General features: G+C 40.6%; 2 protein-coding genes across 3 annotated transcripts; one reads left to right on the top strand and one right to left on the bottom strand.

Annotated features, from left to right (window-relative positions):
• The first annotated feature begins 27 nt into the window (after window positions 1–27).
• LOC110045133 (uncharacterized) lies at window positions 28–16,609 on the top strand. The gene is made up of 14 exons (XM_020750730.2): window positions 28–213; window positions 390–448; window positions 2,716–2,886; window positions 3,909–4,094; window positions 4,540–4,860; window positions 5,380–5,508; window positions 6,181–6,303; window positions 7,303–7,428; window positions 7,921–8,043; window positions 8,681–8,867; window positions 9,490–9,657; window positions 13,871–14,077; window positions 14,435–14,511; window positions 15,042–16,609. The coding sequence occupies exons 1-14, from the start codon at window positions 182–184 to the stop codon at window positions 15,869–15,871; spliced, it is 2,739 nt and encodes a 912-aa protein (XP_020606389.2). The 5' UTR covers window positions 28–181; the 3' UTR covers window positions 15,872–16,609.
• An 802-nt stretch (window positions 16,610–17,411) lies between these two features.
• On the bottom strand, window positions 17,412–27,153 carry LOC110045134 (uncharacterized). 2 transcript variants are annotated; one of them, XM_020750731.2, is made up of 11 exons: window positions 27,050–27,153; window positions 26,801–26,942; window positions 25,906–25,970; window positions 24,470–24,532; window positions 23,689–23,767; window positions 21,118–22,492; window positions 20,636–20,779; window positions 20,179–20,486; window positions 19,471–19,669; window positions 18,783–19,059; window positions 17,412–17,896 (listed from the first exon to the last, which is right to left on the bottom strand). In XM_020750731.2, the coding sequence occupies exons 2-11, from the start codon at window positions 26,860–26,862 to the stop codon at window positions 17,739–17,741; spliced, it is 2,730 nt and encodes a 909-aa protein (XP_020606390.2). In that variant the 5' UTR covers window positions 26,863–26,942; window positions 27,050–27,153; the 3' UTR covers window positions 17,412–17,738. The 2 variants fall into 2 exon arrangements, with proteins under 2 accessions (XP_020606390.2, XP_089128845.1); XM_089272719.1 differs by lacking the exon at window positions 27,050–27,153 and having other exon boundaries at window positions 24,472–24,532; window positions 26,801–26,938.
• Window positions 27,154–27,976: the final 823 nt, after the last annotated feature.

The raw sequence follows: 27,976 nt of genomic DNA, 5'->3' as shown, positions 1-27,976 counted from the left end.
ATTGATGGATTATTATAAAAATATGCCTTGTCTCAAGTATCATCTGACAATGGGCCAAATGAGAAACTGACACCATACTACAGCTAGCGCATTGGGTCTCGATTCACTGCTGTTGATCGGTGTGCGTTGAAAACCTTTTCTCGTTTTCGTCTGTGAATTTTGTCTTCTTCAAGGCACAGATATGATAGGCAATCGCGGATTGTTCACCTTTGGGTAAGACTGATTATTCCTAAAGTCCTAACGCACATGCTGTAGCGCAAATCAGTGCTGCGTGAGCGTCTGTTAGAAGTTCAGTAAAACGACAGGATCGGAAGTGCGAAATTGTAGCCGCAATCTAGAAAAAAATAAGACTCTAATTGTGTTTTTATACTTCTGTTGGCATTCTACAGGCTCCAGTTATCGCTTTTTTCCATAACCGTAGCAAGACAAGGGCAGGGATCGCGTACATGTAAGTCAAATATCTTTGCCAGCATTGATTTTAATCAGATCGCATAATTTAATGTGCGATTAAGATCGATATCAATGTGTTTTCGTCACATTCTTTCTCTTAAATTATCAGTGAGACTGAGCAAATTATGTGGTTACACTAAATATAACGAGTCCTTACTCTGTCAATTACAAATGTTGTTTGAACGGTTATATGACGCACGCGAAATGGAAAATCCTGCGTGAGACACAGGTCAAGTTGTCAGAAGCATCCTTTTGTCCTCTTTCTTGAAGGATGTTCCGGTCTCAGACTAAGGAGACAAAAAAAAAAAACTATATCACAAAAATTAAAGGTGAAATTGTTCAATAGTCTTTGCGGTTCAAAAGCGATCAATCGGAGAACACTACTAAGATTAGAACTTAAGAAACCAGTCAAGTCTTCTTTTCTATTCGGGACAATTTATAGACAATTCTTATGAAATTATTCCGGAAACAGAACTTTCTCAGCACGTCTTCGAATAAACATTTTCTTTTGTATCTAGTTAAGTGGAGTTGGACACGAACACAGTCCTGACTGCCCCACTGCTTTGATTTACAAGCGCCACCGATAACATTAATGCAAAAGTTTTTTTTTAACATTCACCGACGTTACTAATCGAACTGTTCGAGCGATTGTGTTCGATTAGTTCGATAATTGATGACAATCGAACCAAGAAATTTCAGAAATGTGTGCGAGGAAGTTCGGATAGCGGTCAATTTCCGAACACAATCAAAAAATCTAAAATTTAGCCTAAATACCACCAGATATTTGAACAGCCTGTCTTAGTCTGAACCGCTACGAATAAAGAATTAATTATATGACGTAATATATTTATTGAAATAATGTTTGGGCATGCATGGGAAATACACTGATTTTACAAATGAAAAGATAAACCGACAGCAAAATCGAAAAATCTTGAGAGTGACGCTGTAGGTCCATTCCATTTTATGATTTGTGTTTTATCAGCCTAGGTAGTTTTAATAACCCAACCAGCCTGCGTAGCGGGTGACTTTATTGGTGAGCACGAGTGCGAGCTGACAGCGAAGATTAGCCTCCTCCAATTTTCCTCCGCTGGTCTGTGGTCGACGGTTGTTTTTTCAATCACAATGTCTCAACGTGATCGAACTCAATCATGCAAACTACATGTATGCGACCTCAATCGAACACAATCGAGAGCAAGCAAACATGTGATTGTTAGAGTTCGATTGTGTTCGATTACCGAACTCAATCGAACTCAACTGGGTTCGATTAATCGAACGTTCGATTTGGTTCCATTAGTAACGTCGAAATATTCCCACCGGGATTATAGGCAGGAATAGATCAACAGTGTCTTTAAGCAATTCCGGTATGTATTCGTAATCTTCAGAAAATTACGGAAAATCTAAAACCGCATTCGCACGTGACAGCTCTGAACTATTTCGTATAATTTCTCACAGTTTTATACAAGCAAATGAAGGTTGCGCTAAATTTTACCGCATTTATCAAAGATTGGTCAAATGGTGTTTCCACGAACATAACCCAACGCCAAACATCATTCTGAAATTATTTTGAGCTGTCAGCGGTGCTCGATTTGGGCTGAAGAGTGAACGTAATGTTTAACTCACTAGCAGCCTCTCCTTCGAGTGAAAAACCGGCAGTAACAAATGTGAGGAAAATCAAAAAGCTTTTGAGATAACTCGTGATAATCACCATAAATAGGTAACATCATAATGGCCACTAAAACAAGTTATTTGGTGGGCAAATTGAGTGTTTTCCATCAGTAAATGACTGCAATTTGACTGTAAGCCGCTGTGCGAATCATTTGAGCCCGCGGTGACCGTCAAACGAAACGGTGGGCGACTGTGAGTTCTTCATGAATAATTCATCAGCTGCAGGTTGGCGAAGTGGTAGACTGAGTGCCAGCAGTCTCTCTTTAGCTCGAAAATCCGTTGGGAAGAACGTAAACCGAACAGGGCCAGGAGCTGGAGTAGCGCGGGCGTCGGAAGACTGGCGGCAACCTGAGACCAGCTTATTTTAAGAATGTGCACAAATATGTGTCAAATGGCCATTTTTGCAGGGGGTCCTCCTTTCTGCCATAATCATTCACTCACTCAGTAAACTCAACATTTTTGCCAAGTTTCAGGGAAATCGGTCATTTGAGCTGTATCACCTCCTGCCTGGTTCTCTCATGGACACGCTCAGCTTTTATTGTAGAACTTATTTTCTGTAATTTTCAAGTTTAATGAATGTTTGTTTTAATTCATTTTTAGCATGCGGGGGAACGTACGGCGGAAGGGAAGGGAAAATCAAGTCACCAGGCTATCCCGGTAACAATTACCCCGGAAGGTCCAACTGCCTGTACAAGATCACAGTTCCCAGGGGCTTGAGAGTCAAAGTAAAATTCCAGAATTTTAGCGTTGAACCTGCTGGATCAAACCCAGGTAAGTTTAAAATTAGTTGTACATGCCGTGATGAAAAATTATCCTTTGTTGCTACCGCGAGGTACAGGGCAATCCTGAGATATACATATTTATAAACGTGCTGTTCAGCTTTCCAGTATTTTGACAAAATGCTGCCCCGTCTCCATTCCTTAATCACCACTTAGCTCTCTCTATTATCCTTAGCTCCCCGTCTCTTTCCTGACCAAGTATTAAAGATGACCGTCAGCTTGTCTCTTCTAAGCCTGCACCAAACAATTTTCTGTAATATATCTTCTCCTGAATTGGGAGAGGCATTGTGAGATAGATGTCTTGCCAAAGAACACAATGGAACGACTAAGATCAGTTGCTGGACTCACCCCTCTTCCCCCTTGGAAAAGTTCAATAAAAATATTTCCTGTATTTCATGTGAGCTCGATAATGTATCTAGACTTAAAGTAGCTCAATCACGGTCTTTTGGCGACGTACAAATTAAAATTACCTTAAGTTGAAGGAAACCTGAAAATAGTAGTTTACTAAGTTAGAAAAACACCAAAGAGATAATAATAAATCATAAAGGAAAAAGGATGGTAAACGATGGAAAAGATTAACGCGGATTACAAACGACGAATTTAAATCATTCAGGCTAACTTTTTCACGATGCGCTAGCCGTGACGTAGCTCCTTTAAAAACGATTCCTGGTTGTACATGGGATTAAAATTAGATCAGTGTTCAAGCAAAAAGTAGACGGCTTCAAGCAGGCTAATCGACGTTAATCCTGGGTCGAAAATTAATCAACCTTTCTAAAAATGTATCTGTTGTGTAAAACTGTTTTCATTGCTAATATTTCGAGCAGTTTGACATATACGATAAAAACAAAATTGAAAGGTCAAAAAAAGACTATTAACAGACTAACGGAAAAAGAAGAAGTCAGAAAAGTAGCACAATTAAAATCAAAATGCAGGCTTACCTTGGATTAGCTCAATCGTCCTTTGAACAACTGGATCCAGAATACAGAATTTTTCCTTCCCTTTGATTTATTGCAGTGGGATATTGCTATGACTACGTTGAAGTCCATGATGGTCCGTTGATCCAGAACCGTTCGCTTGGAAAGTTCTGCGGATATCTGAGACCCTTCAGCATCTTTTCTACAAGCAACGCTGTGCTCATTCGATTTTACTCTGATCAGTCAAAAAATTACAAGGGTTTCCAATTTGTCTATCACGCTAAACGTAAGTGGTGACAAGATACAAGTAATAGTTTTTGTAATTCTTTGGGTGTTGTATTGTAGCGACTCGCGCGACGTTGCTAAGCGTCCTTGCAGCGCATTGCTGGTGAGGCTACGTTCGGAGCGCTTATGGGCTCTCGAGCTTTATTAAACAGATTGTAATTTGAAAGTCGCAAACGCTTTGGTTATTACTTTTGCGGTATTCAGTTTCTTTGCCTTTTCCCTGTGCTGTGCGTCAGCTTCCATGTAGTCCGACGTGTAAGTTTGACGCTTGATGGAGGAAAGGATAGTACTGGCTACGAATAGCATACCTTGTCCCCCCCCTCCCCCCTCCCCCCATTTTTTCCCTTTTTAGATTTTGCGCTCGCGGTGATTTATTGATGCGACTTTCCTGCGTTTTCCATTAGATCCATTGTTTCAACTACCATCAATATTTCCACTCTCAACAGCACTACCAAGGAACCAACAACGGACACTACCATCTACCACAGACCCCCCAACTGCAGCTCGAGTGGTGACCACCACCAAGCCTTCATGTCCTTCAGGGAAATTTCAGTGCAGAAATGGCAAATGCATTGATACGAAATGGCGGTGTGACAGTTACGACGACTGCAGAGACATGTCCGATGAACTAAACTGTCCTTGCCACAGCAACCAAATGACCTGTGCTAATGGGGCGTGTGTGAATAAGTTATGGATATGTGATGGCAGCGATGACTGTGGAGATAACTCGGACGAAAAGAACTGCAGCGTACCCACATCTTCTCCATGTAAGGGACGGACCATTATTTTTCTTCAGGGAGCGGGGAGAAGGGTTGGGCAATTGCCAAAAAAATGTCCTGCTGAGCAAAAACGACTGGGAAAAAAATCGTCATTATCGTTAAAAAATTTTTCTTATACAAGCTATTGCCCACCAATTAAAATAATGCACAACATAAAAGTGAGAATAAAATTTCATTTCCCAGAAATGCCGCAAGAAAACAGTGTTCTCTTTCCATAAAATAAATCCTTTAGTGACGGAGCTTTTTCGATCAAGATGGCTGGATATTGGCGTCGTTTTTTTTTTTTTTTTTTTTTTTTTGCGTGTTTATGGAACTCGGCTCTAATGGTCTCAGTCCATGAACATACACACAAAAAAATCGGCCACTATCCGGCCATTTTGACCTCACGCTTGGGCAGCAACCTAGAATCTTTTTTATTGACGGAGGTGACGTTTAGAAGCAATCAATTAAAACTAAGAACGAAATAATTTCAGTAACTTTAATCTTTGTGTTGTGTTGCATCGTCAGTGAACTGTTCTGTAAACAAGGGAGGATGTGAACACAAATGCACGGAGGTCTACGTTGGAAAAAGAAAGACCATATCGTGCACTTGCAAGCGAGGTTACAAGCTACAGCCAGACGGCAAAAACTGCGCTGGTGAGGTTATAACATTCTGCGATTTTGCAAATTTTGAACAATGTGATATCATGTAGGTTGTAATTCTGGGACGTGACCTTGCAAAAGACTGTTGGCTGTGGCACAATGACCATCAATCCGGAGAGGTATACGTATTGATCGATATGCAGTCAATGTACACAGTGACACCGGCTGACCAAACGATTTTTCCCCGATCTCTGAAGATGACTTGCCCTTGGATTGTAGAAATATCACTCATAAACGACAGCCTTTTCTGATTTCAGATTTTTTATTGTTTTGTACCGTTGCCATTACTTTTAACAATCAATCTATAAATAAATATTACATAATATTACCAACAAAAACACAGAAACAAAAAACACATTACAATAAATGGAAAGTAAATGTGCGCAGTATCCAAAGTAGCTAAGGCTTTCGGGTTGGTCACTGCCACGTTAACTAGCGTAGACAAAATGCGAATATAATTAAAAACAGTGCAAGCAATTGTTAAAAAGGCAACTTAAAACTGCTAAGCCTCTACATTCAAAGATATGAAGGTATTCATTATGTTTTCCAGGATAGCCGTTTTAGTAATTCTATGATCATCTTTAAGAAATACATCAAGTACAAGAGATGATCAAGGTACCTTGAACTTCTCTTGATCAAGTAGTAATTTCTTTCTTTCTCCTGCAGACATCAACGAATGCAGAGTCAGTAATGGAGGATGCCATCAACTGTGCATGAATGTTCGTGGTGGCCGCGTGTGCGCATGCAGGAAAGGCTACTTTCTTACTCGCAACAAGATCAAGTGTGAAGGTACAACGAGCAATGAGTACCTGTAACTTTGGTCATTTTGGCCTTCTTGAAACAACAAGAAAATATGTAGCAATAACGATGACATAAAGGAGCTAAGTCACGGTTTACGCATCTTGAAAAGTTTGGCCTAAGGTTTTCAAGATCGTTGTTTGTTATCATTATCGTCTCATTATTATTATCTCTTTATTGCCTCTCTATCGTAGTAACTTATTACTTTCACGTTTCCTTCAATTTAAAGGTAATTTTGCATGTGTCCAAAATAGCTCAAAATCCCGTGTCTGAGCTCCATTGAGAACACGATGTATCGCGCAGAACGGGCTATTCAGCCAGGCTTAGCGTTAATCGCTATACACGAACGTGGAGCGCAAGACGAGTTATTCCGATCTCGAGCGCGCTTCATACTCGGTCTCATGGTCCGCGCTCGTTTATTTTGCTCGGCACTTTGCTCTGCCAAACCGCCTTTCTATTCTGCGCGATTTAAGCAATAGAGCACAACACGAGGAGGGTTGGGAGAATTCGAGACAGTTATGCAAACCCCCGACTAAATCTCGGGTTTGCATAACTTTCCAGAATTCTTCCAGTCCCCCGAGTGTTTAGATGAGGCTATGTAAACACGGAAAAAGGCGTCTATTGCTTTTATAAAATGATTCTTAAAAATACGCCCGAATCTAAACCCAACCGTGTTTATGTGCTCTCAACTAAACATACCTATCGACCAATGAGGGCGCGCGTAGTAGCTTAGTTATTTTATAAAACGCACGTTTGCATTCCAAGTTTTCCTTCATGGAAGCTTCCATTTCGACGTACCTTGGCATATCCTGAAATTTTTTCCGTGTAACCGTTCGAAGAAGATGATCTGATTGGTTCAAATAAAAATTTGTAATAACTAGGTACTGTAAGGAATAAAAGTCTGTAGTATAAACTTCGCGGCTTATGCGCCTTGAAAAAACAATACGTCATTTTAATATGTTTGCGCCATCGATTTGTTTTATAACTCAGATATAAATGAATGCACTAGCAACAATGGCGGCTGTAATCACGACTGCATCAACACAGCTGGAGGCTTCCACTGCAGATGTTACCCTGGATTTGAATTCGAGAGCAGTAACAACAAGAAATGCCGAGGTGTGATATTCCGTTAAGCGCATTTTCCCCCCTGCTTTATTATTCTATTTGGTTATTCGGTTGTTTTTGGAATATACCTCGAGTAAATCCCCATGAGTACTTAGTACAAATGCTCTTTGATCATTTGATTTGGTTTTGTTGATTCTATATTGTTTTATTTAGCTGCAGCGAAACTAAGCAAATACTGTCTAAGTTACGTACATAACTACAATGATCTCTCGGGTCTTTTAATCTTTCTCTCGCAGTTCAAATTTATGGTTTAAATGTTCACTAGAGTAAAAACAACAACAAGAAAACAAACAAACAAACAAGCACTAACTTAGAAGTTAAACATTGTCACCCCTATAATTGCTCCAAGGCTCTTTAAGCGTTCGCGACTGAAAGCGATAAGGGAAACTGCTTTAGCAGGCTTGGTTTTGTTGCCAAATTGATTGATCGATCGACTGATTGCTTGATTGATTGTTGTCGGATCGAATGATTTTTGATCATTAGATATCAACGAATGTGATATCAACAACGGAGGGTGTAGTCACAGTTGTTTGAATTCAGCTGGAAGTTACCAATGTCAGTGCCCTGCAGGCTATCGGCTTCTGAGTGACACCAAGACGTGTGTAGGTAAGACAAAGGTATCTCCTTAATACACGAACCTCAATGCAACAAAACAATTGGGCACTGAAAGTCTCACCTCGACCTGTTCGCGCTTCGCAATCTGTATTCGATCGCGTTCTGCGCTCTCCAACAGAACGTACGGGCTGGGCGGAGGGGAAATTCTGAATGTTTCCGGGCAAAACGTTCGTGGTTCAGGCAACAGCACTTGGAAGGAGACATTCCAACCGGTGTCAAGCTTTGTGGACTACTTCCACTTCCTCTAACGTTTGCCTTGCGGACGGACTTAGGCAAATGATACGAGGGATCCAGGTATTATGTTTGGAAAAGCCACATATCGGTTAAGCTTAAATGCGTTTGTTGAAAATCCACATAAAAGACGGGCACCATACTGGGGTGAGAATAAGACATCTCAAGAATGAGCGCAGACACTGTCAATATCAACTTTGCTAGTTTCAAACTTAGATACACCAAATAATCGTCTATTTCAAACATTTTCGTCAACATTTTAAGTCTTTGATCAGTGGCAGTGGCCTCTTCATCCGAGTCATTGAATAGAAATATGTTATGGTTTCGCCAGAACTTACATGTAGCTGTGAAACAATATAAGCGCAGTCAACAAATCTTGCATTTCCTCTTCATACAGATATCGATGAATGTGCAGTAAATAACGGCGGATGTCAGCATGAATGCACAAACACTCTAGGGAGCTTTATTTGTAGATGCTCTGATGGTTACTACGAGGACATCATGGATCCCTCCAAGTGCATTGACATTGATGAGTGTGCTTTAGGAGTGCCTGCCTGTTTTGACTGTGTCAACACACCAGGAAGGTAAATTGCGCGTTGTCGATGTCGCAAGTAGTATCATCAAAAGCGAACACCAATCAGCTGTCCATTGGAGTGGGGTGGGGGCAGAGGGGGGGGGGGGGGGAGACGGCAGGGCGTCTCATTTCCATTTTCTTTCGGTAGAACGCTTTGAATAGTGACGTTTGCGATGGGACACATCCGGGAATTTCCGAACATTCACGGTCGTTCCTGTCCAGTTTGACTGAGCATCAGGTGACCGTGTGTTTTGGCCTCTACTCTAACATGAACAGAACAGCACAAGCGAGATTGAATTAAACTTAACTCGTTTGTTAATGTGAGCAACCCGTCTAAGTCTGCCTTCCAAACGCCCACTTATTTCGGCTTGCTTTAGAGGAGTATCACTTAATTGGTCTGTTGGTTCCAGATTCAACTCCTCCACGCTTTGTAAATAGCCACTGACTGGTCAGCCTAACAGCAGTTGGGATTTTTAACAAGTTTATGTTCAATTTACAACATTTGTTTACTTGTTTCGGTGTCCCCAATTTAGTACAGTAGTGCTAAACACTTCCACACTTGAATAAAGTGATTAAAGAAAATTAATTATTTACAAGCTAATTTTTTGTTCCTTTTCTCTGTTTCCATTTAGTTACGAATGTGACTGTGATTCTGGCTTCAAACCAAACATCAACAAAACACAATGTTTGGATTTCGATGAATGTGCTTCGCAAAATGGAGGCTGCGGAGAACACAAATGCTTCAATAATTATGGAAGCTATACTTGCCAATGTAACCCTGGTTACCAGCTTGATCCCAAGTAAGCAAACGGCTGTTTTTAGAAAGGTTGCCTTACAAAACCATAAACGCGAACGCGTATGTCGAAAGGTATCATGGTTAATGGGGGTCTACGTTTGCTTGAGTGTAACTCAAGGTGTTTCAGCGTGGTAGAAAGAAATAGCGCAAACGCCTGTGCTTATCCTTTCTCTTTCCTTCGTGCTGAAACACTGTGAACCTCAATGAAGTAACGCTAAACTATTACTATCCATAGTACCAATCGTTTTTGCGGTTTTCGTGGGCGACATTTGTCGAAAGAGCTGTACCGAGGGCATTGCCGACCATTATGTTGTTACAACTCAAGATTGTTAGTTTTAGGAAGCATCCAGTCACGAATATTAACTACTCGTTAAATTTAAATGCCGATCACTGATAAGAATTTGTGAAAGATCGAACAAAGTTTTATCTACAACTATTTCTAATGGCTACCAGAGGTGACAGGAAAGACTTTTAGATCCACGTTTACCGCAAACGGCGAACGGCTTGGGGTCACGTGACCAGAGCTAGACGTCACGTTTGAGGTTTTCGACTCGCATTTGAACGTCAACAGGTAGGTTTTCACTTGAGTCATTTACCTCACGCGTTACTGCCTTGAATTTTATTTTATGCCACGTACAAATGCTGAAATCAAATAAAGTGACCCTTTTTTTACAAATTGGTTTTAATTTTTAGGCAAATAATCAATTGCCTAGCGTTTTGTTGTTGTTTGTAGAAAAGCACTGATCCTAAGTGGAAATCCAATATGGCGGCGGCTTAAGTTGAATGTGTGATTTATGATCGATGCTTTATTTCTTTAGAAAGCTACACATGTTATAAAACATACTATTTTGTGTCAATTTTTTTAATTTTGACAATTTCCAATGCATTGACAAGATGATTTCTATTCGTAAGAACTTACTCCAATCTAACTCGAAGAACGTCTGAACGGGAACGGCACACGCCTAACCTCAAACCGCAGTTAGACGTTTTAGGTAAATGTGGATCTAAAGATCTCTAATAAAATAGCATGCATGTAACTTGTGGTTAGCGCAGTAAAACCGAGTCAAGATCCAACCAGTGCGTAGTGGCTCTGGCCACTGCAGTCAAGTGAATAACAGGGAGAACCTAGGCAAAAGAAAAAAAAAATGTTAATGACAAGGAAATATCTAGATAAGAGGGTGAATCCCACATATATATAGACCTCAAACCCAAGGTAATCCCTCGTGTTATTTTTAGACATACATGTAGTACCCAGTTCTTCCAAGGATGTTACTCGCGCGACGCGTGGACATTCTCGCAACTACCTGAGACAAAATGGCGGGAATTGCGAAAAGTCATTTTATGTTTTGATTTTCAAAAGACGTTTCATAGCATAGACGCTTTCTGCACTCTCAGCCCTCTTTATGTTCGGCTGGGTTTTCGTGTGCTTTGTGCTTGTTTGACTGGTCATTCTTTTGCCGTTCATTCCATTTCAGGGAGTTAAATAAGGAAACCGCAATGGCAACGGCAAGCGTACAATGGCTGTGTAAGCGTGCGTTTTAATTCTTTGTTCATTTGTTGGCCGTTCTTCACAAGAACAACAACTTGAAATGGTCAAATTCTGCCTATGTAAGAGAACATGAACTACGACGGCCAAACTTTTTCAAATTTTGACACTGTCTTACTATATTCTGTTTGGGATATCTCCGACAGTGATTGACAAACTAAATTAATCTAAATTCTTGCGAGATTCGTAGGTTGAAAACTGTTTGTGCAGGGGACATCTGTCTCTTATTTAAACTCCTATCAAAGTTTCGAAATGTATTCAAAACATAGCGAGGGCCGAAGCTCCTTTGCTTCTTTGATATTAATATGTCAAAGAAGACATCCCCACGACGTGGGAGGTTTTCCTTCGCTTTGAAACGAAATGAAACATAAAAAAAAACCCTCCACGAAAACATCCACGCAACGCGCGAGTAACATTCGCGGAAGAACTGGGTACCATGTCTAAAAATAACAGATAAGGGATTACCATGGGTATAAGGCTGTTAGTGGGGATTCACTCTCTTACCTAGATCATCTCTTGGTAATGATCGACCCTTGCTGATTTAACAAAGCACGACGCAGGAGATTTTTGTTGTAATAACCTGCTCACAGGTCGTATTTTATATGCCTGTGACAGGACATGATTGGTGCAAATCAAACCCGTAACTTGCTTCCGATTGTTGGAAGGTGAAAGTTGTATGCAAATTCGTATTGGGAGAGCAGCGCGCGCCTCAAAGGAGGGTCTTAAAGTGCCACTGAAACGAAATTTTTGCATGTGAGGTTTTTGCTTAGTAATAAAGTTTCAACCTTACTTGGAAACACTGCAAACTATTTTTTCGCATACGGTAAGCGAAAACTGCTTTTTCAGCCATTCGAAGTTTTCGGCGGCCATTTTGGCGCGGCCAAAACAGTCTAGTGACGTCACTGGTTGTATTACTCTCATGCTGTGCTGAAAATTTAGAGTGATTATGGGAGAAGAGATTACTGTTCGAAGCCCCCCAAAAAACATCTTAAGGACATCTCAGAGCTGTAAAGCAGATAATAACAGTAGCTTTAGACATGAAGAGGTCGAGAGTCGATCCTGGGGCTTTCCAGTCTATTTAATTGGATATTTGCAGGATATTTTATGTGAGCAAGCAAACGAGTGGGAGCTCTTAGAAATGTCGGGACTCTTGGTGAAATGGCCAGCACTCAATTAAACAATATCTACACTCATAAAGTAAAAAAGACATGAAAACAAGAGAAAGCGGCTTTTGAAAATATTATCCGGACTGCTGCTGCACGAATCGCAGCGACAACGCTTCGAGTTTTCGAGTCGCTTCGCTTCGAGGAAACCGGACGCATTGTGAGTTTCACAGCGGACGAGATTGTGCCACAGTGACCTTTAGTCCAGTTATGTCTGCTACATCCTACAAGTTATCACAACAGCAACAATTTAAGAAACCCTCTTCTTTTATATGAGGGAGGGAATTTAAACTATAAAGGTAAACTAAGCTGCCATGACCCCACAGGTATGTTTTCAGGAAACGAGAGAAAGCGTGACAATGTCGGCGGCGATAGGTCACATATGCAAATTAGTTCAAATTCTGTTTAATGAACCTTCGAAAGGTGTGTAAACTAGTGACGTTTTAACGAATTGTTTTGAGCTTGGATACTATTAAATGAAGATCATAGACATAAGTATGTGCTAAAGAAGTCAAAGTAATCCATCGGCCGTGAAATATTGCAATTGGGAGATACGTGTAAAAGAGAAGCGAAATTCCCGTTTGTTTACACTGATACGTATGCGGCGATAAAGCAAACCCTGCTGCGGATCACAATTTTCAAAGATACATTTTGGCTACCACAAGAACTCTCACTCATTAGTATTATGAAAAGATGCCCTCTGTGTGCAAAGAAGTACTCAACTCAAAGCTTGTGGACCGTTAATAACTTCGTGATTGTGCGGATGGCTGATGCGCTTACGGCTTTTAATGCAGTAAAGTTGCCGAGGATATATTCGAACCTTGTTAATAGACCTTAGATAAACGTGAGAATCCAAATTTCAGAACCAGGCTGAAAACAGACGACGAAATATCGTGTTTAGGCTTCAGGACGTGATATAAAAGTTGCCACACTCGTGTTCGAAATCTCCAATCGAGTACTCAAGATGTTCGAAAAGTTTACTGAGCTGTTCTCATCTGTAGCATTTATTTTGGTGAATCTACACTCTCTGGCGCCCTCCAACGTTTATGATGTGTATTTCCTGTCAAGGCTGGACAGAAATAACAACGTAGAAAACTAGTAGGTATCGACAATATGAAGAATAAACTTGAGTAAATCAAGTAAAAACAAGAGAGAATTTATAGCGCTTCTTGCGTGAATACAACCAGTGACGTCACAAGGTCCTTAAACTCGGTACCAGAGCCCGGACACAGTTTTGCTCCAAAAAGTCGATTTCAACAGCTAAAAAATGCACTTTCCGTTAGGATTTGACAGAAATAAAGTTCACCATTACTTTAAGCACGTTTGAAACTACAGATTGGGATAATAAAAGAGAGTACGAAAATTTCGTTTCAGTGGCACTTTAAAGCCACATGCGACAACTTTGTTCCATGGCTAAACTCGGCCCTGCGACGTGATGGGCTAATCTAGGAAAGTTGGGAAAGGTGAATCATTCTATTGATTCTTTGTCTTATTTTTAACAACCGCAGTACCAATCGTTGTGTAGACATTAACGAGTGTGCAACTAGTGACTACAAAGGAGACTGCGATCACATTTGCAAGAACACGTTAGGATCATACAAGTGTGCGTGTAGAGATGGTTACAAACTGAGACAGAGGACAATGTGTTTTGATATCAATGAGTGCGAGGAGGGTGCTCACCAATGCCAACACAACTGCACAAACACTGATGGAAGGTAATTATCTGTCACGCTCGTTTTCTTCGCCCGGTGTCCTTTGTGGCCCTTTATTTGTCACGTCGCGTAACGCACTCCGTTAAATTGTGTTGCGTGACAAGCAAAGGTCTACTTGCAATTTGAAATATAGCGCGTAAAGACTGTTTTGGTTAATAGGTAAGTACATATCGGAAACAAAGTTTTGCCTCCGGTTTTTAGATTCAATACAATGCTGACACTTGTTTTGCGTACGTACAAAGCTTAGCCCGCACTGAATAAAGAGAGAAAACAGGCAAAGAAACAAACAAACAAAAACACGTTTAACGAAGACCTGTCTTTTCCTCACTTGTTGTTGTTCTTACAACTTTCTCTCGGCAGTTATACTTGTTCCTGCAAGAAGGGATTGTTTCTGTCTATTGATGGTCACTCATGTGGCAAAAAGAAAGATCTACAAGGTGAGCAAAAACAGCTATGATGTCCAGTAAGTCCTTGCTATATATTGGAGAGAGATGTGCAACACTCAAGTCAACCTCAGGTAGATTTACTACCGTCAATTGCCCGTGCATTCCATCTAGCTCCTAGTTGTAGTTATCACAGGACCTTTTAAGAGCATAAACCTGATTTAATAACGTTAATACAAAAAATTGACTGTCCTGGACTTTGTTCGAGAGGCTGTTTTAGTGGGTTTACTTTTTGGCGACGGGTAAGAGGTAATGTGGCTTTAAATGTCAGTCATCTCCCGGTCTCAGCCTAATCCCCAGGCGAGAGAAGCCTGAAGTCGCAGCGTTTTAATTCCGTTCCGTCACGGCAAGTCATCATTTCTGGCATTTTTTTTTTTTTTTTTGTATTTTGTATTTTGTATTTTGTAAGTATTTTCCAAACAGACACCTTCAATTTTTACGTTAATGCGTGTTATCTATGCTACCCCATCGCGCGTCTTGGCTTTGCTTATCTTGTTACTTTTTCTTACTATTCACATTTGTAGAGTGCGGCATCGCACCCCTTGCGAGTAAAACATTCCCAGGGAGATGGCATCGAAAGCAGGAATCAACTTGGCCTTGGACTGCCCTGCTTTACTTCAGCGTGTTTGGAGACATCGAGGGTTGTATGGCCACACTCATAGACAAGGAATGGCTCATCACCACCGCCCATTGTCTGTATCTTGGACAAAGAGTCATCCCTGCCAAGTATATCAAGGTAGAGCTAGGCGCGTTCACACGAGGCAATTCACATCATAAGCTGGTATTGCACGATGTGTCGCAAATCGTAGTCCACAAAGACTTCCAGCAAAGTCTCACCTTAGATCGGAAGGTTCTCTCTGGGAACATTGCTCTCGTCCGCTTGGCGAAGCCGATCGAAATCACCGAGAAAGTAAGACCGATCTGTATGCCAACTAGAATGGAAGTCGATCATCTCCTAGGACCTGGAACTTCAAGAGACGGTGTGGTTGTGGGCTGGGGTAAGACCTCAGAACACCGAGTCCGGAGTACACTGCATGAGGTAGCCGTCTCCGTCGAACACAGATCACGCTGCAGATGGACGAAGATCAACTACGACCCTCTGAACATGATCTGCGCCGGATTCAAGGAATACCAAAAAACTCCCTGCGTCGGAGACAGCGGATCTCCACTGATGTTTCCTGTAAGCAGCCCCAACCATAGCAAACCGAAGTGGGTGCTAGGGGGTGTGATGAGCTGGGGGCTGAGTGTGCTTCCTGACGGCTGCCACCGTGATTATCGCTACACCGTTTACACGAGTGTCGGACGTTACTTGAAGTGGATCAAGTTCAGGGGAAACCGAGGAAACACTAAATGAACAGACTATCGATGTTACAATAACCCGCTGTTTATAAATCAGAGTATTTTAGTTGCGTTCCTATTAAGCACTGGGACACTGTTACAAAGTGATGCTCAGTAAATCTTACTTGATGTTCTCCTAATAAGAGCTTTATTTTTTTATTAAGTTGTGGTCTAGCTCGTTTTCTTAGCCACAAGAAATCGCAAGAGCATCAAAATGTTAGTAAGCATAAAGAGATTCTCAGATCAAAATACAGAACGAAAAAAAGGGAACTTTCTCAACGTGCTCCCTTTTTTCTGGTGGCCATTTTGAATTTTAATAATACTGTCATCCCTTACGATGCCGAGGTGTGGAGCCAGAAAATTAACGGGCGCTTGAACGGCCTAAAGAATTCGGAAATTCCGATCGCACAACAAGTTAAGAACATTTATCAGTTCCAGACCTCCTACCAGATTACCGCGTATTTAAAATTAAATATGGTCGCCACGAAGAAAGAATGCGTTGATCTATGTTATTCTCCCTTTAGTTGGTTGCTAGGGTCCCCTGTGTAAGTAGTGCCAGACATTTTTAGCTTATCATCGAAAACCCCCAATTTCAAAGTGGTCATTATGCTGCTGCTCCCGTCCACTGGCGAGTAAGCATTTTACCGCGGGATTTTCACATGAGAAATGGATAGCGTTTACATCTTCTGTAACATATTAATTTGCCAGTAATGTAGAGAGCAGTGTGAAATAAAAGAGGTTTTGTTATTACAAATTTAAAGTTTTTCCTCGGCCATTGATCTGCTGCTTGTTCCTTAATTTTTTTGTTAGCACAGGCTGGAATATTTAGGGGATAAAGGTCGGGTAACATGATTAGTGTTAGCCTGTTCCAGGCTCTTGGTTTGTGAGGGCGAGCGAAAGGGCAACGAGGCTAGCGCGAGAAGAGGGGATCTGCTAAACCCCTCGCCTTTTTCCACTCCTTCGCGCCGCACCAACCAAACGCCGGGAACAGGTTAGCTTGGTGTTAACCTCTTAGCACTGAGGCCTTATACGTGTTCAGTCAGGAGGAACTGTCCTTCTTGGAATGGACTCCATATGGCTAATCGAGCAGTAAGCGCGTAAGATGGATTTTGATTTCCCTGATTAACACCTCGTTGTTAAACTCTGAATGATCGAAGTGATCGCGGAACAACGAGCGAACAAGCAAATGGCCTGCGAATAGGCTCCCGGCGAGGACGGAAAAAAACATTTGCCGAGCGTGAAACAGAAGAATTTAGAGAGCGAAGCGATCGGGGCGGGACGGGCTCACCGGGAGCTTATTCGCAGGCTAACAAGCAAACGAGTGACTTAGCGAGTGTACGAACGAACGAGCGAGCGAACGATTGGAACAAACGAGCAATCGACCGACCGACCGACCGAACGAACGAACAAACGAAGAAACGAAAAAACTAATCGTAAATTCACTAAAAGATATGGGAAGTGTACGCAATTCAGAAGGTGAAAAGTGGAACATCCTGCATATCAAGGTCAGTTGAACATAAGTTAAGGAACGACTCAGTTAACAACCAAGCATGTAATTTTCTTTTCTACTCAGTTTTATTTTAGCAAAGTTACATGTGTAGTCGGTACAATTTGGATACCCAGTAACACAACTTCCTTTTGATTATCAGTTGCTCTATTCTTCTGATCAAGGTGTACCTTCTTTACCGTTTCTTGATAATGTGAAAAGAAAAGAAAAAACGATCAATACAAGTCACCTTGCTAATAAAGAATAAATTCTTGGTTGTTGCTCTCCACGTCAATAACTGCATGGATGCACTTCAGATAGAACAGCGAGTATTGCATGTATTAGTACGATGTACAGTTGAACCACCTGTCAAAGTGTGCGCTAACAAGAACTGCTGTCATCTATGTCTTGTCCTCTTAGCAGCCAATTTGTTCTGTCGCCGCACCGCATCTTTTCGTTTTCTCTTGTAGTCCTGCGTGAGATCAGATCTCACCTTCACCCAGTATTCGCTGACTTCCTCTTCGCTCCCTGTTCTCATAAACTGCGATTCTTGATCTGCAACGGAACATTCAGTGTGTCTATATCACAGTGTTGCGTGACATACTGTTGCTTCTTAACAAGGAGTTGATTAACTTCTGACAACATTTTGACATCTTTTGGCAAACGTTTGATGTCTTTCCTATGAACTGGCTTATCAAAGCGCAAGAACTGTTGGAGAGTTGTCACAAGTTTCACGTTCGTGTTTGGACAATTGTTAACGTCACCTCCATTACTCTCACTAAGCTTACTCAGCTGAACAGGAGCCTTCAAAAAAGTGACGAGCGGCTACAGCACGCCGTATCCTGAACCCGCAGTGAGTGCCGTGGCGCGACGTTTTCCCACTTTCGGATTTAAAATTCCAAATAATTGCAATTTAAACTATTCGCTTGTTTTCAAAACCACACAGCAACCTACAGTTGAAGATCATAAGGTGAAGAAAGTCATTGAAGCTCATGCCTTCAGTTATCAAGAATATGTCATCCGGAATACGGCCGGTATTTCAGTTTATATGGAGACCTGTTGTCTCCAGTGGGAGCATTTGTATGAAAGAAAGGTTATCCCCAATAACCGAGCCAGTAATGGGTTGTCTGGGGTTTGCAAAGGCTCTGTATGTCTCGAGTTGTCACTACAACGAGAGGCAAACTAACCAACGAATTTACATGGAAAATGGTTGGCTCGCTCCCAAGCGTCACCCAACTGTCAGAGAGAGTGAGATTCCACCCGGGGCCACCCGGTCAGTCCAGGCATAATACCATCATTTATGAAAGCTACGTATGTTGGTATCGACGCATACATGTCGCACAGTATATGCAAAACCTCCCTGAAACCGCAACTACATGTACACCACCCTGACAAATAACCAAAGCAATTCAACAGGTAGAGTCTCCTTAGTTTGGCTTACCATTGATACGATTTGCCAGTTCAGGGTCATCTGGATGAAAGAAGAACAATTCGTCAAGTTGTGACGTGGCTTTACCAGACTGACGACCAGTACCCCCAAAGTCCACATCATCACCATCGTCATCGTCGTTATCGTCACTACTGTCATATGGAAGTTTAGTTGCAGGCTGCCAAGGATTTGTCTTAATCTGCTCAACTGCTCCAACTTGACTGTGTTCGTCACGAGTGGAATCTGCATCGTCCTCTGGCTCTTGGGAAAGGAACGTGAAAGTTGTACCCTGCACAGGAGGAGACAAGTGAAAATGTGAGATAGTTGTTTATTGAGCTATGTTCAGGACAAGTAGGACATATGTACCGCATGTTATTTTTTGGGGTTTAATGATGTCATTTTTCCTTGAGAGTATTGCCTGTAGCTATAGCTAACCGTAAAACCGAGAGCAGTAAATTCACATGGCACAATATTGTTTGATAACGGTTAATTATGACAACAGTTGCTAATGGGCAATACGTGCACCACTAAGGCAACATCGAATCTACAGAGTCCCTGAAACTCGCCGGCTCTTTCTTGCTCCAAAAATAGGCCGAGGAAGAGACGTTTCGTCTTCAATTCTCGAAGCAAAAGGACCGGCTGTCCCAGATCTGCCACCTCCAGGACACAAAATAGATTTTATGAACATCGTTCCTCTCACCTGTTTCTTGTTTCCAAAGAGCTCCGCCAACGAAGACGTGTTAGCATCGTAATACTTGTCTTGGGAAACGTCGGGTAATACAGGGTCCTCTGGTTGCTTTTCATCAACAAATGCAGGTTCTGGTTCCTGGTCTGTTTCCTCTGACGCGGTCTGTTCAAATTGCTTGTGGTCCTCTCGAGCCGGATCGTAATGGACTAAACTGGAGTTCCAACAGAAAATAAAAATAAATAGATAAATAAACAAATAAACAACCAGCTCACTAACAAAGAAAAGGAAACAACAAAAACAACCAAATAGAGTACTAAAACCTCACATGAATTGTAGGAACACTTTTACCCCAGCAATATTACGCTCTCCGATACACTTTACTCCGTTCGTATTAAGCAAGACACGTAAATGCATCATGATTCAAATTGGCCAACAAGCCACTGTCAAAGTCAATTCTAATTTCCCTATGCATGTGATGACAAATTTCCATCTTTTGAGTCAAGTTGTGAGTACGTGTTGCCACCCCTGAGCCCCGGCCTATACGGCACAGATTAAGGTTCAATAACGGAATTTCGGTAGAATGGGAAAACAACAAAAAGACTTTTTCAATCGGATCATCCCCTGCCGTTCTGCTAACTCTACTGCTCAATGGTGCGGTCCAGTTATAATTACTATTCATTTTACAAACACAAGTTCGGTCAAACACCAGACTATAGATACCTGAATTCCGGGTTCTTTTCCTGACTTTCTCGACTGCTGTGATCAGCCCTGAAATTCCCACCAAAAATATTGGTGAGAACTTTCATGGCAACCGCCTTTTCTTCGGCAAGACTCCTGCTAATCTCATCATCGTTTTGTGAGGAGATAGTCTCTGAATTCCTTTCTGACAATAAATGTTTTGCATCAGAGTAGGCAGCTTCTTCATCTTTGTCTCTACTATTGCTGACTTCTTCGTCTTCACTTTCTAAGAAACGCGAGTCAAGCTCAAAGCGTCTATCCCCTCCAAACGTCCTTTGCAATTTGAAAAGCTACAAAGAAGTTACAGGAATTTTGCATTACAGTGTACATGTAAGCTTGTTTAATATACTGCGATACAACACATCTCTGCAAGATTTACATACGGTTGCAAGTTCCATGTAGCAACAAAGTCTACAAAAAGTACAAGAAATACGTGTACCTCTTCTCCAGCTTTTCCTTCAAAATGCGATTTCACTGTGACAAGATGACCAGATCTGTCATGGCCGTCATCACCTTCCTGCTCATGGCTTTCATCACTGTCACTTTCCAATCCTAGCCACGAACTGGCTTTGGAACCTGAAATCTGAAGTGCAGAGACATGCTTAAGTTAAAGATACATTATGTACAGATACGCATGGTTTCAATGTTCTTACACTCAGAGAGGTTTTGCTAGTCTATAACGGTTCTACTTACCGACTTACAAGATCAATAAACTTGGACAAAAGGATGACAATACTTACGCGAATACAAACAATTCTAAGCCCCTTCATGCCACAAAATAGGAGTCAAGAAGGAGCCTGACGGAACGCGAAGGCCGGGAAAAAAAAAATGGGCTTCTTGAGTCAAAATGAGTCAAACGCTTCAACCATAAAAACGATCTCTGGATATAATCTGCAGTACACAATAGTCAAATATTCTAACCTTGTCTCCAATAGAATAAGCAGCTTTCTCCATCACTTTATCACCGCTTGCATCATCATCATTATCAAAAAACACAATATGCTTCTTTCCATCATGGCTTTGTGTCCCAGGGTCCAGATCCTTTAAGGCATCCTTGATTAAATTTCTCTGAGCAAGCAAAGTCTTCTTTTTGTCTTTTAAGGCATCTAGTCGTTTCTCGTTTGAATGCTTCTGTTTATGTGGACTATCTGTGACCTTTGATTCATCTTTTGTTTTCGGAGATCGTATCAGGAGTCTGTCGGAATTGTCCAAAGGGCTAACTTCGCCAACTAACTTCGAAGCAATCTCTGGAGATAGCTGATCTCTACTACTTTTGATTACAATTTCACTTCCACTCGATTCCATATCTGATGTTTCAACAGAACCGTCTGAAGAATTCCTGTCACTTGTTATTGAGCTGTTTTCATCTGACAAATTCTTATCATACTCAAGCTGTACTCTACCAATGTTAGGTGATACCAAACTGCCACTGATATCATTATTCTCATTCTGAATTTTTGTGCACGAAGCACTTTTTACTTCACTTTTACATGAAAGCACATCTGTCTTCTTCTTTTCTACTGGAACAATGTTCATTTTTGAAGGTGTAGAAACTGAAAGGGAATCACGAGAGGGTGACATACTGGAAGTTGAACTATCAACTGTATTCGAGCCATGTCTCTCTGTGTTGCTCAATGTATATCCCTTAAGCTCTGCAGAGCGATGATAATGATCTGTATCTGATTCTGAATGTGACGCACTGGAATCAGACTCCAAATCACCACTACCATAAGCTGACAGCTTTTTTGTATGAGAAGCAGATGGGGATGGTACAAAGTTACCCTTCAGTGTTTCAGCACTCGCTTTCTTTTCATACCTTTCTAAACCATTACCAACATCAAAATCCGCCTTGGTAGAATCGACATCCTTTGACTTCGATTTCTGCTGTTTCTTCCCTTTCAGTTGCATTAACTTTCCTGGAGTTCCACTTGGTATCTCCTTTTCTGATTCCAAGTGCCATGTCAATTCAGATACAGTAGTGTTCAGATCCTCAGGTTTAATTTTTTTCAAGCAGTGTGTTGTCTTACTGGGATCAAACTTGGCTATCTTCTTCCTGTCTCTACGCCTCAAGTACACAACTGGTAACACACGTCCAAATTTACCAACAACCCAGTTTTTCTTTCCTGGAAGGGGGGTACCTGGGACAGCCTTTGGAAGTGTTTCAGGAATTGCATTTTGCTTCTGTGTTTCCCATTCATGATATACTTTCCCAACAATTTCTGTGTCGTCTTTGGTGCCATTTTTCAGTGATGGTAAAATATTGGTTTGATCTTTTTGTTGTCTCTCCCTTTCTAGCCTGCAAGTTTACATGCAGTTAAAGGGTATACACATGTACAGTAACACACAAGGTCATATGTACACATTGCTCATAATAAGGAAAATAGTTTTCCATCATTGTTAATGAGCACATGTACATGTATGTGTGACAAGCCATTCTTTGTTTAAGAAATGGAGAACATTTACTGTTTTTATCGAATTATAAAAACATGAGTGGAAGTTTGGGAGAACAAGAAATGCTGTGGGAACACGAGCTGCAGATGAGTGTTTCCACAGCTTTTTCGAGTTCTCCCAAACTATCACAAGTGTTTCTATAACTTGATAGAAACACGGAGAACATGTTTTCTATTTCTTTTAGAAAAACCCGCAACAAAAAAGGAAAAAAACTTGTTAACTTTGATTATCAAAATGTAAATTCTCTTTGCTCGCGCCATCATTATATCAACAGCTCGTGCTAGTTCGGTCTGTGTTTCTATTGAGTTATACATGTAGAAACACAATTTTTAACCAATCAGCACGTGCATTTTCTTAAGACTGTTTTCTAAATACCCGTAATGATCTCTATGCAAATGTAAATTCTGACTTCTGCACACTGCACTATAAAGGTAGCATATCTGTGATGGAACTCAATAAGGTGTGCAGAGGGCTCAGATAACTCCTCTTTTGCTACAGATTCTTTATAAGCTTGGCTCCCAACATTAAAACACCACCACAGCATATTTAGGTTAAAGCTGTGTATCATGGCTAGGTAGATTGTGAAATGAGAGACCAAGCTACATTGTACATGCATGTCTAGACTGTTTATTACACATCTCAGTTCTTCTCAATTTAGACAAATAGAGAAGCTGTGAACAATCTGTAAAATGGCTGGGTTTTAAATCAAGCCATTAGAAAAGGAAAGAGAAATTGTTTAACTCCATTGTTTTAGTTTTCCCAAAGTTTAACCTTTGATCAGGGTTTGTGTTGTGTAAGGTGCCTGTGTCTTATGATTTTGGAGTAAAAAAAAAAAAATCAATTTCAGGTCTTGTGTTTAAATTAAAACAGCACTTTTTCAAGCATGAAAAAAAAAACAAAATCATAAAATGACGTTAGGAGAACTCGGAGGAATAATGATCCAGACTACATGTATAGCAATGGATACTTGGTACACATGTACATTATGTAGTAGCCTTCACATGTTCAAGTACATGGATGTATTTATATATACAGTGGTACCTTGTAACAAAACTTTCTTTGGCAGCTTGAATCTTCAAACAACAACCTTTCCACTTTGAGTTAGTCAGCAATGAAACACCTACAAAGGAACAGGTACATGTAGTTGAACATATACAATCATGTAGAACAAGGTATAAATCACAGTGAAATTTGTCAAGTTTTTGATGCAGCATATATTTAGGTGTAGTGTCTTATGGGTGGTCAGGCAGTTATTAAGCCCTCATATATACAGTAAAAGATCAACATTTTAGAGTACATGTAGGAGAGTAAATATTATTTTCCTTAAAATAACAACTGCAACTCTCTCTCCTTTCCAGTGAGGTTTAAGTACATAAAAAGCTGCAGTGCAGGCTTCTTGAATAAAGACCAGTCTTGCTAGAGCTCATCAAGTATTTCAATTAAGTGACCCTTACAACACATGTTGTTGAGAGATGTGACACTTTTTAAGTTTATGTATGTGAAGGGGAAAGCACAAAGCTGTTTCATGTGCCTTGTTAGAGCTCACAAGCACACTGCCGCAACTGGAAGATGTTCTGGAGATAAAAGTTTTCTGGATTTGGAAATCTATACAATGTATCATCTACTGTATATGTTGTTATTACACTGAATTTGGTACCATGTAAGTGCATGCAACATTGGTATTATAACAACTGTTGTTTTCAGTAGGCAAAAAGACATGTAGGGATATAAACCAAGTTGCCTAATTTGAATATTTACTACTCTCAGACTATGTTTATGTACATGACACTTTTTATTCACAAACACTACTAACAATACTTACACCTTCTGAAGTCAATTTCTGTCTGCAGCATGTCAATGTAGGCAAATGTCTTAATAGGGCAACCTGTGGATAAAACATTGTAATTTTATAGTTAACAACTGATGACCCATCAAAAAATTATGCTGTTTAATAAAACATATGTAACTGACTGTCCACAGTTACATGTAATTAGTATTATTAATGGAAGGAGTAAAGGATTAATGGGAATTAACATTGTCCCAGCCTATAAACTGGTGTTCATATTAAGCAGGCCTTTTGCAAGAAAGCATGCTTTGAGCTTTTCATTGCAACTGACAAAACTGTCCATAATACAGAACAAAACTATGTAATCATCTGTATTAATCAACCATGTCAGTGGCGGATCCAGATCTTGAGCTAAGGGGTGGGGGGTGGTATCCAGACCTTGAGCTAAGGAAGGGGGGGGGGGGGGGGTGGGGACAGTTTTTTTTTTGCTTGCCCTGCTGGCTTTTCTTTCTTCTGCAATTTTTTTACCCAAAATAAGGCCCCCCTCCGTTAGATCCGGCACTGCATGTGATCCTAGAGAAGGGTTCCACTCTAGATATGTGTAATTAACTTCATTCATACCAGTATGCATTGACGTAGGAGAAACTGACTGCTCACAGTCTTTTTTACATGCACAAGTAGCTGTAAAATAAAATTCTCAAAACTCTATGCATATTTATTATATGGCTGAACTGCTCTGGGGTGAAATGGAGAATTCTGATTGGTTGCCTAAGTGGTCTGAATTTTGCCATACAGACCATTAAGATGGACCACCCCCGAACTGGTGCATTTTTAATCCACCACACAAAATAAACAGTTTTTTCTTAAGTAGAAATCATTTCACCTGCAACTTCATGTTTGGAGGACCATTTCAAAGAGAGAGGGCAGGTGATTTAATGCAACTGAAGGATGCCATTGGTTGAGAAATAAACTATTAAAGCATTAAGCACTGATACTACAATCGAGTGAGTTTATTTGTATATCGTGACCCCATAAATTCAGTCTTATTCTACTACATTTACATGTACCGTAGTACGACCGTTGTACTAAGGGACTTTGTAATGAAGTTTGTACACATTCTTTTCAAATAAGCTGAGTGTTGAAATTCTTAAACATTATTTTTTAACTCTGTAAAGTGTTAGAAATGATTTTTTTTATTCATGTCTGGTGCGCATAAAATTTGACAGTAGTATTAACTACAGTCTGTGTCTGTCTTACACAAAACCCAGCATTACATGTATTATCAATTTAAAGAGTAAAATGAGTAAATTTTGTAACATACTGTCAGGGAAGCTGTGATTTACCAAACCACAGTTTGAGCATAAGGCAATTAATAGCTGAAACAAAAATTATGCAATCATCCAAACAACAACTGCGAACTTGGCAACTACACTGAACTTCACTGAGTAGCCATGAATAGATATATACTGTACCTTTTTCATCTGTTCTTCTTATAATCTCAACTGATGATACAGTTCCAAAAGTCTTGAAACGATCCCTATAAAATTAACAATAACTCATCCATCAAATGCCACCACTACAGAACTGTGCAAAGGTATACGTGTAAATAATACTGCAAAACATAATTTTTGGCAAATTTTACATGGCTACATGTAATTTAAGCTAAGTTAAACATGAGACAATGTTGCTGGCCAGGGTTGGTGTTTGGGATGGCTGGTGGTTTTATGCAGGGCTTCCTTGTAGTTTACAACTTGGCTTAGAATGTCAAGTTGTTCTCCATGTTTTTTTACTGCCAGACTGTTCTCCTAGGGCTTTTCTCCCAGCTCACCCCTCCCTCTTCTCATGGTAAGTATGTGGTAAGTATTATTGTTTCCACCATGTGCTCTGTGTGATGGTGCCTGGTGGTTGCTGGTCACAAGGTTGTCATGGATACCCTCCGAGCTCTGCTCAGATTACTCGGGGCTACACCATCTTTTTAGGCTCCCCAAGCTCATCCATTGTTTATGAGTTTCACCAACTTTTGCAATATTTTGGCACATTATGATTTGAATAATATTTTATTTAAACCGAGACATCATGCAATATTTCAAAATGTATTGCAAATATGTGAGCGAAAAATCAATTCCCCAACAAGGGAAAATATGGTTCCTACTACACTGTAGGTAAAATATTGTTGCTACTCAGCAACATATCGCTGCAGCTGAGCGAAAAGTCATTTACGTTTAATCTTAGACGCAAGATTTCGATAACATCGATTGTTGGCGCAAAGAGACTTGGTCGTCACGTCAACGAATTACTTGTCCCCTCGTGCACAGCAATATTTAATAACAAACCTTGATTATCATGTTACCTTTCACTAGAACAAACCTTAAATCCACTTCTTTGATATTACTGTATAACCCACCAATAAATAATCGCTTCATTTCCATGTTCTCCTCAGAAAAGAACCATGTAAGCTAATAAAGTTAGGTTTTCAGTGTTGATGGCCGGCATGAATGATCAAGGAACACTGAGGAACAACATGTACATGTAGTCCATTTTAGCGACGTGCGACAAACATTCAAAGCAAAACCCAGCCATGCTGGCGAATAAACGTTACAAAATTCAGTTAGGTACCTTAAATATTAAATTATTCCCCAACTTTGGACCTCTCAACGACGAAAAACAACGAAGAGTATAAAGCGAGCACATGCAAGCTTTGGGCCGCCATTTTTATTTCTCGGCTTGAGGAGAACTGGTAGTTACTGTTCAGTCCTCTCGACGCTGGCTGTTAGAGAGTCGAAGACTGGGGAAGAGGCGGGAAAATTGTGTCGCTGTGGACAGTCGTGTCGAACGAGATGTTCGATGAGCGGATTTGTACGTCTAGTGGCAAAAATATGTGTTTCTCGTCGAAGAAACAAGAAATCATATAATCAAAGTGTAGGACGTTATCACTATGTACAGTATCTGCATGTTTTTACTACGTAGCCTGGTATTCCAAACAAACTATCGCCTTTGATATTCCAGGAACTAGTTCGTATTGCAAAACAATAGGGACCTTAAGCACCGACGACGACGAGCCCAGAGGACGACGACCGGAAGTAAAATTTCACCTTACCGCGCTACTGCGCATGCTAGACTCGTCGTCCACGTAAAGCTTAGGACGTCAAAACGTCAGGTTTGCCGTCATGAGCGAACGTGAGTAAGTATTAATCTATTAACGCTGTGTTTCAGGCAGAAAATGTATATCAAACTATTGAAATGAAAGTTGGTTATTTATTTAACCTCTTAGCTTTGTATCAACTAGATTTTACGGCGAGTTTGGTGTAGAAATCGTTGGTAATAACCTTATTTTGTCGGCGATTTGTCCGTTGTTGAATTTGCTTGTCAGCGAAACTAGGAAATTAAATGAATTCAGAAATTGAAAAATGACTCTGTATTTCATTTCTTCTGGTTCCTATCTACATGTAGGCTTTCGCTTATGTTTTTAGGATAGAATTTTATACCGTGAAGGTCGTTTTAGATAATATCGGGCGAAAATTCGGCATCATTCATCTCTTCGAG

Source organism: Orbicella faveolata, unplaced genomic scaffold (assembly GCF_042242905.1).
Source record: "Orbicella faveolata isolate gen_17 unplaced genomic scaffold, um_ofav_v1 contig_35, whole genome shotgun sequence".
Lineage (NCBI taxonomy): Eukaryota > Metazoa > Cnidaria > Anthozoa > Scleractinia > Merulinidae > Orbicella > Orbicella faveolata.
This window is presented reverse-complemented; position numbering and strand designations above follow the sequence as displayed.